General features: G+C 41.2%; 1 protein-coding gene across 1 annotated transcript in view; it reads left to right on the top strand.

The window, feature by feature from the left end:
• GNAL (G protein subunit alpha L) overlaps positions 1-10,285 on the top strand; it is a 117,312-nt gene extending 107,027 nt beyond the window's left edge. The window contains exons 6-9 of the mRNA XM_009284134.2: positions 6,106-6,160; positions 8,914-8,987; positions 9,870-9,928; positions 10,161-10,285. Of these exons, the coding sequence (XP_009282409.1) occupies positions 6,106-6,160; positions 8,914-8,987; positions 9,870-9,928; positions 10,161-10,285 (313 nt within the window). The remainder of the gene's footprint in view (positions 1-6,105; positions 6,161-8,913; positions 8,988-9,869; positions 9,929-10,160) is intronic.
• The last annotated feature ends 292 nt before the right edge of the window (positions 10,286-10,577 follow it).

Genomic DNA, 10,577 nt, shown 5'->3' with positions numbered 1-10,577 from the left:
GCGAGACGCGAGACGTCATGAGGTCTGGTTGGCAGGCTTTGGGAAAATACAGTTTTGGCAGTTGAAAAAAGGATAAGCAAGGTAAATTCTGGAGATCTTTATTAAATTCAGGTTTCACTTGTATTTTAGCGAAATCTCACTGCGAGGTCCAGCTGAGCTTCAGTCTCCGAAGACATTCCAGTGAAGATGCCTGGAGCGCTGCAGTCCCCCCGCCCGCGCCGCAGGCCCCGCCGGCCTGCCCAGGCCACGCAGGGAGAGCAGCAGCTCCCCCCTCCCCACTGCCATCTCCCCTCTTCCAAGTGTGTCACACCCACCCGAGCGGCTGAAGAGATGCTTATAGCGGGTTCATGTTGGTATTGAAATCGATGCTTTTTAACCGCCGGGAGCCAAAGGGGAGTCCTGGGGAACTTAGCAGATGCCAAAAACGTGTGACAAGCAATAGCAATATGTAGATTTCTAACCCTTTTGAAAGAAATACTCTGTTTCAGTAGCTTCTTCAGTGTTTGCACTGGGTATTTTCTTCAGTAACAGCTTATGCAGCAATCGGTTGTTCAGAAGTGGAGAACGGCATAGGTGAGCCAGAGTGGATCCAAAAGAGGTTTCGGTCCCTCTCTTCCCTCTTCCTCCTCATGCCTTTGCTGCTGTGCTTACTCCTCATGGGAAGCGACTGCAGAGTGGTATGGAGGGAGAGAGGGGAGAAACTCCACTACCACACGGAAGCTGTATTTAAAATACAGTGACTATTTAAATTTGACAAGAAAATCCTTAGCTGTTAAATTTTACCAACGTCTTCTGAGGGATTTCTGCTGATATTTTCAGCAAATGACTTGGGAAAATTAATTCTTTAGGGGTTAGAATATTACTGGGGGCTGTTTTCATTATGCTTTTCTCAGTTACCAGGAAATACATCAGAATAATGTGAGGTTGCTTGAAGCCCAACTGTGGAGCCTAAGGTATTCTCGAAACCAGAAATCCATAGTTAACTATTTCAAATATTGCAGGAAGAATTAACAGGATTGAAATCCCTTAGCTGATAAAAAAAAAAAAAGATATGTTGTGGAAAGAAAGAAGGAAAAAAAAGTTCAAATCTTGATGTTGTCCCTGATAACTGCAACAGGAAAAAAAAAAGGTATTTTTTCCATTTCCGCTCCCTAGAGACCTGGGGTAGGTGTTCTCATTGTGAAATGTCTGCCTCACCTGTGACTTACTGCATTCCAAAGAGGGTGGAATTCAAAGCCCTGGTCCTGGATGGTTTCATATAGTAGATGATGGTGCTTCTGCTGGTTTTTGAGCCTGGCTGAGGAGTTTGCAAAGCTCTTAATGGTCCATCGGAAATGTAACGGTTTGCTGACCCCGACAACTTACTTGAGGATAAATTTGAGATTCTTCACTCTGAGAACGTAAAGCTACAGCCTTAAAGATGTACCACGTTACCTTTTTCTTTTAAAGAGACAAGCATTTTGATGTGGGTTTGATTTCTTGTTTTCCACAGCAACTTTTTGATACAAGGCCTTTGAAATGTTGGGGTGAGAGCATAAAAAATGGTTGAAGGAGACGAAGATTTATTGTGTAGTTCGTTGTATTGATCTGCGGTTTAGCACTTCATCTTTCCAGTTCTTTGGATGTCAAAATACACTTACAAATATAGCATGGGTTTTGTGTCTATTGTATTATTCTCAAGACATGATTTTTCTTTTAATTGTGATTTTGTTTGTGGGGTCAGAATATCTATACAGAGCCACATAGTGATTTACCCAGTGAGAAGAGGATTTTTAATGTACGATTACCTCCTCCTTATTTATGAATCCTTTTTTCAGAAATTCTTATATAGCTGCTACTGCTGCTCAAATTGCCATGGTTTTTAAAGAGAATAATGCTTATTGATAGTTCCCACATGCACTGGCAGGCACATCTAAAACCTGTACTTTTGTGTTCACAGCTTGCATAATATAAAATTTAGAGATCGCTTGTCAAACTAAGTGTCAGCTGAGTTTCCTAGGAAACTCACTGAAGATATTTATAAAACTACAGATCAGCTTAATAATAGATATAATAATGTCAGTAGCTCGTGATTGGGGTTTTTTTTAACTTTATCAGTCCATTTTTCTTTGCTTTAATTTGTTGGCAAACCAAACCACTGCATTTCCAAACAGAGCAGTGAAGACCTTCCTTCCAATATCTTGCCTAATTTATTTAAAAAAAAAAAAAAAGCAGTTTGTGCTGTTCCATGTAAGGAAGTGTAAAACATCCTACTGTAAAATTAAGAAGAACCTAAATGTCGTACTAATTATCAGACAGAATCCTTTATAAATAAAACCACAATTGTGAAGTAGAAATATAAATATTATATCATATGTTATAGTTTTATTCACAGTTGAGTTGAATGCGTGAGTTTAAAGTTCATTGCACATGCATGCAAAGCAGTTACTGCAGAATTAACATAAACCCTGAGTATGGGTTTCTATAGAAGCTGCATAAATAGAAGACCTGTCAGTATTGTAAAAAGGCATAATTCTGTGAAAATAATTTTATCCCTGAGCTGAAAAAAACAGGATCTAAAAAGAGAGAATAAGTGATACTGGTGTCCATTTTTATTCATTTTTCTGCTATTGTGTTTTCCTCACACTGATTCTTTGAGCGGAGACATGAGCATTGCCACAATTGGGAGGTATTTTCGTACTTTAAGCACTTCAAATTGAAATTTTGGTCATGTAAATTTAAAATTTGCCAGTGGGTGTATGTATACGTATATGTATATGTATATGTGTAGAAGAATGTATATTATGCCAGAACATAATTATTAGAGGCATTTAGGATTAGTAGAAATTAACGTTCTTTAGAAAGCAATTTAGAAAACTGATTCCAGTTTTCCCATTTTAATACAGTAATGAGAATGAAGTTAGCGTATTTAGTAATGAGGCAGTACTGACTCCTTATCTCATCTGGAATCCATTACTTGCACCTACTGTGTACCTTTGCCTGTCAGAGCTATTTTTTTATACTCTGCTAATTAGCCGGGTAAGGAGCTTATATGAAGGATATTCAAGAACTGATTTTCTTGCGAAAAAGTAAGAGTACAGCTTTTTGTGTTTCAGTATCTAGAAATCTCAGTGCACGTTTAATGTAGTTGCAAAAGAAATCCTAGGAAGCCTGTCCATCACACACTGAAAAGGTTAATTTTCTGTAAAGCTACAAAATTTAGCCAAATCCTAATAGTAGTTGCGTGTTGATTTATTGGATGCTAGTGATATCATTGCAGCTTGATACAGCGGGGTGGCAGGTAAAAACTTGCAGATCATTGCATTTATTTTAATATAGATCGCATGTGGACAGCAACCTTAGAAGCACAAAACGTTACAGCTGCTATGTCGAGTGATATTTTTTAGGCGCGTCATATTTGTCAGAGCTCACTCCCTCTTAACTGCGGTGTTGCAGTTTAGGGTATTTGAAATGGATCCTTTTATCGGGAGGAGGCTGATGATTTCTAAATGGAAGACGACTTGGGCTGATACACAGGACATCTAATTAGGAGACTTATCTCATTTCCAGCCCTGCCATGGATTATTTGTAGTGTAACTCTGCGTTACTCACTCCTCTGTTCCTTACCATAATTTGCCTGTTTGGGAAATGCAAATGCTAACAACCAATAGCCTTCCTGAAGTGCTTGTTGTATAGGTGGGAGAGATGTGAATTGGTACTAAATACCCTGTTTAATCATTTCGGATAAATTCTGCCAACATGACCTTGGTATTGGGGAGGCAAGATGTATCGTCTCTGATTTATACATCAACTCCAGAAGGAATGCTTCTGCAAGAAGCGATTCACGCTGTCTTGTGAGGTTTGTGATGGAGTCGTTTTAGTGCACGAATACTCGCTTCTGTCTACGCTTTTAACCAGAGCCTGTTCTGTGTCAGCCGTAGTTGAGGAGCGTTTTCTCCCCTGACTTCTGTTGCGTTTATTGATCCTGAGCTGTGCAAGCAATTGCGCTGCCCACAGCAGTTTGCTAGCTCTCCCTCAGGCTCCTGCCCATTTTCTGCAGCCTTGTTTAACCTGCTGGTGTTGCCACCTTACTGCGCGCAGAGACCTGGATTTACCCCTCTGCTAACCTTTTACCCTGATGAAAAGTGGCTGTTTCCGGGCCCGTTGGATCAAACTGTTAAGAAACTGGAAAGAAAACTTTGAAACGGACTTGGAAATACAGAAGTGCTGCCTGAACAGCCGTATTAAGGAAAATTACTCTGTGTTTAGGAAGAGATTCAGCTTGGAAGCATTTTTGGTTTGGGCTTTTTTTGCCTTCTTTTTTCATCTCGTGTGCTGCAAGCATAAGATGAGAGTTTTGTTAATGATAGGTGCGCCGGTTAAAAATACATCACTCTGCTCCGGTGTCTGCATTAACTGCAGGGGGTAACTGAAGTTAAACTTTGCTTAATCAATATTCTTAAGGTGATGAAAATCATCTGACCAAAAGGTTCAGGCTGAATACAGCTGCTTTCTCATGGTGACTGTAGCTGACTATGAAGACTTACTTTTATATCTTTATATAAGTTTATGGTGGCTTTTGGCAGGGGAGGAGGTTTTGTTAAAAGAGGATTTTTCTTTAGAGTTTGTTCAGTATAGTTTTATTATCAGGCACGCATCGTGTTGTGCTTTTTTAAAACACATACTTTTATATCTTTATATAAGTTTATGGTGGCTTTTGGCAGGGGAGGAGGTTTTGTTAAAAGAGGATTTTTCTTTAGAGTTTGTTCGGTATAGTTTTATTATCAGGCACGCATCGTGTTGTGCTTTTTTAAACAATATGCTTAGCCATCACACCTTGATCATCCAGAAAGAAAAGCTGGGTATTCTAGCTGTAGATACTGCATTTTGTTTCCTTGCTATAACAATGGAGGTTCAAAAAGGAAAAATAGTATAAGTAAATATATATGCAGCGTATTTTCTTTTCCTTTCAGTTTGTATCCGTGGGAAAGTGCTACGAGATTTTAGGGGGGGTATTTTTTCAACTGGTCAGTGTGTGTGACCCCTGCGTTAACAGAGAGTCACATTGTAAGTCAAGAGTTCACTGTTTTTTTTGTCTTTCCCACTGCAATTAAGTAGATGCCACATGCACACCCAAGTAAAATTGGGAAAAACTTGCCAGTTGATAAAGAAATCTTGATAATATTGTAGCAGGATGAGTCAGCCGGTGAGATATTCACTGCCAAATACCAAATAACAATGCAGAAATTCAAGAAAGTTTCTAAGTCATACGGGCAGTCTGGGGAAAATGAGCCAGCTGGGCTCACACAAAATCTAAGAAATGGGTGAAAGTGGGAGAGGAGAACCTGCCTATTTTAGCTATACATATAAAATCACATTTTTATGTCCTTAATACTGCCATTCTAGCATGTTCTAGGAAAGAATTAAAGCTTGAAAAGATTTCTTAAATAATTGGAGAATGTCGTTCCCCCCTTTTTTTCTGGTTCCCTTTTCTCTTGCCCTTCCCTGCAGTTGTAAGTTTTTGTTTCACCTTATGCATCTCACTGAGTTTTGGCAACATAGTCAGACTGGTTAACCTCCGCTTCATGTCAGTTTTGCTTTTCACTTCTTATGCTTTAGTTGCAGTGTTCCAGGGCAGCATGTCACTCCAAAGCTATTTGTATATATTAACAAGCATTTCTGCTAACATTACGGAGACTGTAATTAACATAACATTATGCTAGATTAGCATTATGCTAAATAAAGGCAACCCTTCACCCCAATTTCTTTTTTAAACCCCAAAATCTTTTTTACATCTAAACAGCCATATAATGTTATGACACATGATTAGTCTTAGTATTTTTTGGTGGACCTCACAAAATTATAACCTTTAACTGCATTTGGACCGCTTGTGGGTACTGCATAACGGTAAGTGTAGAAGCGCGGTATTGAAACAAAGTCTGGGTAAAAAGTTGTTTGGCTCGGAAAATGTAACCTCCATCCATGTAAGTAAATCATCGGGCTCATACCTTTACCATTGGACTTGTGTTTTACTTTGCAGTGAGAGTCTAAACCAGAAGAGGTAGTGAAAAGTGTTATACTAGACAGTATTTTACATATCTTAGTGCATGTTTATTTTTCTTCTAGCTTTTTAGAAAGAATTGACAGCGTCAGCATGGATGACTACACACCCACAGATCAGGTTAGTATAACTAATGGGGTAGGGTCTGAACCAAGACGCCCTTTCTTATTAATTCTTTATGTAATTCATTTTAGTCCCAACAGCAGCTGAAATAGGGCATACCACATAATATCAAAATACAGTCTAGCAGTGTAAGTAATGGATATTAAAGAAGAAGAGGCTTTTTGGTGGTGCGAGCTTGTCTTTTACTGTTATTATATATAGGTCGGTGATTCCTGTAATATGTCTGTTATTTCTTCTTGCTTTCCACTCTGTGTCCCACAAACAAAATGAAGGGAGCAGGAAACATAAACGTAAAAGCCTACGGTTTCCCTCACCAGCCTTCGCTACACAGAAGCAGAATTTTATTTCAATGGTGGAGGTGATGGAAACCCAGAGGGAGGCTTCCCATGTCCATCAGACAGGTCCTCCAGAGGCAGAAGCCTGCAGTGGATCTAGTGTCCAAATTCAGGGGAGAGCACTAGTGGCAGCAGCAGCCCTTGTGGACTTCTCTGCTGGCGTGCAGACACCTTCTTTCCAGCCTGTGCCCATCTGCCATGGGCAGGATAGTTTCTGTTTGAGCCTTATTTGCAGGACAGTACACGTTTTTCCCAGATGTCATGATAGAGTGCTCTAATGACAAACGCATTCAGGAAAGTTACGGCTGAAGTGGTGCAGCCTTGAAATAAGAAGGGGCTTCACCATGGTGCACGGCTTCGGCTGCCTTCCCTGAGCTCAGGCTGTGTGGTTTCCTTGGGCAGGATGTCTCTTCGGCAAACTTACTCTGAGGTTGTTATTTTTCAGTGCTGGTATCCCACTGTCATCTAGTAGTCTCAGCCAAGACTGTGGGCCACGTCATAAACTGCAAATACAGGTGGCAGAAGAGAATCCCTGCACTGGATAATTCAGTCTAACCATGCAAGGTGTATAACGGGTGGATGCCCTTAAAAAAGTACAATTGCCAAATCTCATTGTGCAGTCAGAGACTGAAATTCAGAGAAATGAAGTGACTTGCCAGAGATCACACAAGGAAGTATGCGGAGCAGAGCCTGTTCCTTCAGACCTAGTTCAGGTCTATAATCACAAGCCTGTCCAATTACTCTGACCATATCCTGGAATAGAAGGCAGTAAAAAGTAGTATGCGGTGTATTATTAGGTGAAACTTGTATAGTCGACCCAATATAGGATCAATAATTAAAGCCCTCAAGACATTTTCAGACCAAAGCAGTAGCAATGAGATTTACTCCGTCTAGACCTCACGGTCTGATTTTAGCATCGATACCACTCAGCTGGAGAGAGAAGTCAATGAAGCAAAGCCTCATTTTTGCTTTCATTATTTATGTTAGTGTTGGCCTGTTTGTTCCTGGGAGGCCTTTCTCTACCTGGAGCAGTCATTCATCATCTAGAAATTTTTCCTGATATTTCCTTTGGGAAGAAACGCCCTGTGTCTCCAAAGATCAGAAGAGGCTTTTGGTATTTGGCAGGCGGAAAACTTTTGCTCTAAAGGAGGGATTCTCTTTCGCTTTTGGGTTTTCATCCTGTTATGCTGTATGTCCTGCTGAATCAACTGGTAAAAATCACTACTTTCCTTTTTTCCTTTGCTTTCTTTAATTTTTTTTGCACCATCCCAAAATAATGACTGAGTCCAACAACAAATAAATGTCAGCAAGTGACAGAAAATGACAGTAACATATAAAATAACTAAAAAAATTAAATAAGTGGCCTTCAGCTGAGTTCATGCGGCTGTCAAAGCAGCCGAGGTTTGCCAGCTACCGGAGTACTTGAAACAGTAGATGGTAGGGTAGGGGAAAAAGGCAAGCTGTGCTTGGACTCTGCACCACTGACTGCCTCCCTCCTTCCCCGCTTTCGCAGCTGCTGCGTGGCAAAGAGAGCTAAGCTAGACCGACTGGCCCTTCCCTTGCCCCAGGAAGGGAGCGCTCCCCCGGCAGGCAGGCGTGCCGAGAGGTGGCTGCTCAGGGGGGGTTCATCCCCATCAGGCAGCCGGCAGCTTTCTCCGGCCTCCGATTTTGTTCTGCACCCACTGCCCGAGCAGCAGTGCTGGATAGTCAAGGTTAAAAATGCTACTGGTGATGACGATGGCACACGGTGAGCTAGTTGCCTGAGGTATGCATCATAAATTGCTTTTGCCTACTTCCTTTGAGAATCTAGGAAATTATTATTTTTTTAATTATTAAAAGAATGTTATTTAAGTTGTAAAGTATTGCTAGTTTGAAAAATAAGAAAGAAATGCCAGATTTACGTACAACCTAAATTCTGTTCCCCTGTGCTCTGTAATAGAGCTTTAATTACTCAGTCACAAGCTATTATTTCAATAGGATTCCTGTCTCATTCAATACAAAAGAGGGCAGAATTAAGGTTGCCTGGGCAACTGTAAATCTGGAGTTTTCTAACATTTGAATACTTGACTTTACAACATGAATAACACTTTTCTTAGTTTTATGTAAGTTCAGAATTCATTATCCACCTCACATACAAAATTGTATGACCATCAATAACAGGTTTCAGTGGGCAGTAAAGAGAATGTATATAGGGTATTCTGCTTTCTGAGTGTGCACAATCCAAATGCAGAGATGATGTTTGTGTATATCCACTGTGTCAGTATGGACAAATGCAGGTTTACCAACAAGTCTGATTGAACTTCAGTTAAATGGAACATTTAAGACTTTTCATGGAAAATAATATTCCATGCTTCTAAAAACAAAATGGGGTTAGAAAAAAACCTTGCTAATCAGCTTCTGTGTTCTCATTTCCAGGACCTGTTAAGATGCAGAGTGTTGACATCAGGGATTTTTGAAACAAGATTTCAAGTAGATAAAGTAAATTTCCAGTAAGTCTATTAGTAATAATTTATGAATATCATACTAATTTTTTAAGAACTTAGTTCAGATGTCTATGCTCATGTATGCTTGGTATAGTAGGTTTAGGGGGGGAGTTGGGGGTTTTTTGGGGTTTTTAGCTCTCTTTCCATAAGTCCTAGTAAAATTGCCTCACACTTTGCAAAAAGAGCTGATATTAGTTATGTGTATTAGTGATGCTCTATTGTGGGGTTGTCTGTTTTTACTAACTGGTTCACTGGTATAGCACTGTAAACTCATAAAATACTTTTGGGGATGAGATCTCACAGAAGTTAGTGGGAATGCTCCCACGAGTCAGACTTTGTACAGTGGGACGAGGAGAGTTAAACGTCTCCCTTATTCTGGAGGGCTGCAAGCTCTGTGTTTGTCAGTTTTACGCTATGTCTCTGTGAAACACCCGCCATCAGACTGCCTCCACTCACCGGTTCTTGACCAGAAAGGTGGCAACGCTGATGGGGCAGAGCTGCCCCCATGTCCTCCTCCTTACAGAGGCGCGCTCTCCCCACCACCCTTCAAAATATGCTGAAACCTGTCCTTGTTTATAGTACAGTAGGTCCAATCTTAAATGCCACATGCGTTTCTGTGGGCTGGAAAGGCCAACACTTGCCCTGGAAAAGAGTATATTTCTCATTTTATGGGTTCAGTAGCCTTCTCCTGGCAGAGCGGGGCAGGTGGAGCTGTGCAGCTCTCTGACATGCAGCGTGGCATCAGCAGATCTCTCTCCCCTTTGGGCGGTATTTTACTGCCGCTATCCTTGGGGCTGTCAGATTTTTAAACTGAACCCTTGTGCTGCATGCTTGGTGTGATTTTCCTAGTGCACATAAGTGATATAACATCCTATGGCTTTTTAACAGCATGTTTGATGTAGGTGGCCAGAGAGACGAGAGAAGAAAATGGATCCAATGCTTTAATGGTAAGTAAAAATATTCTATATTTTTATTTTGAACTTATTCTCTGAGGTGTGAGCAGCTTAGTATTCATATTCACACATGGTGTGTCACTAGTACGGGAGTCCAGTGTTATAGATATTTTCTTTGGGTATTTTTGGCGGTTTGGGGAGTAATGGCAGTGTTACCCCAAGGAGTATGTGCTGGGATAACAGAGATGTTCTTTTCTCTCTCCTTTCTTTCGTGTGCTCTGCCCAGATGTCACGGCTATCATCTTCGTTGTGGCTTGCAGCAGCTACAACATGGTAATAAGGGAAGACAATAACACAAACAGACTACGGGAATCCCTGGACCTTTTCAAAAGTATCTGGAATAACAGGTAAAACATACCTCATTTCCCACCCACCCTCCCCAATTTAGCTACAGTTCAACTCCTTACAAAATAGGACTTCCCTTACTGTAAGCTCAGATCGCTTATTCAGAAAATGTCCAGGTAGGGCCAGGTCACAGGGTGCCCCCGCGGTGTGTACCCCTCCCCGGCGGGGGCCAGGGGCACAGGGACGGTGCACACAGCATTTCACCTCTGCTGCCAAAATGGTGCAGGGTGCGGGGACAGCTTGGAAAGGGCAAGCTTCCCTGTGCCGGCTGGCACGGCGGGAGCAGGGGGGACCCCTT

This window comes from Aptenodytes forsteri, unplaced genomic scaffold (assembly GCF_000699145.1).
Source record: "Aptenodytes forsteri isolate BGI_AS27 unplaced genomic scaffold, ASM69914v1 Scaffold229, whole genome shotgun sequence".
NCBI classification, from domain to species: domain Eukaryota; kingdom Metazoa; phylum Chordata; class Aves; order Sphenisciformes; family Spheniscidae; genus Aptenodytes; species Aptenodytes forsteri.
The sequence above is the reverse complement of the archived record's forward strand: the minus strand, read 5'-3'. Positions and strand labels throughout refer to the sequence as shown.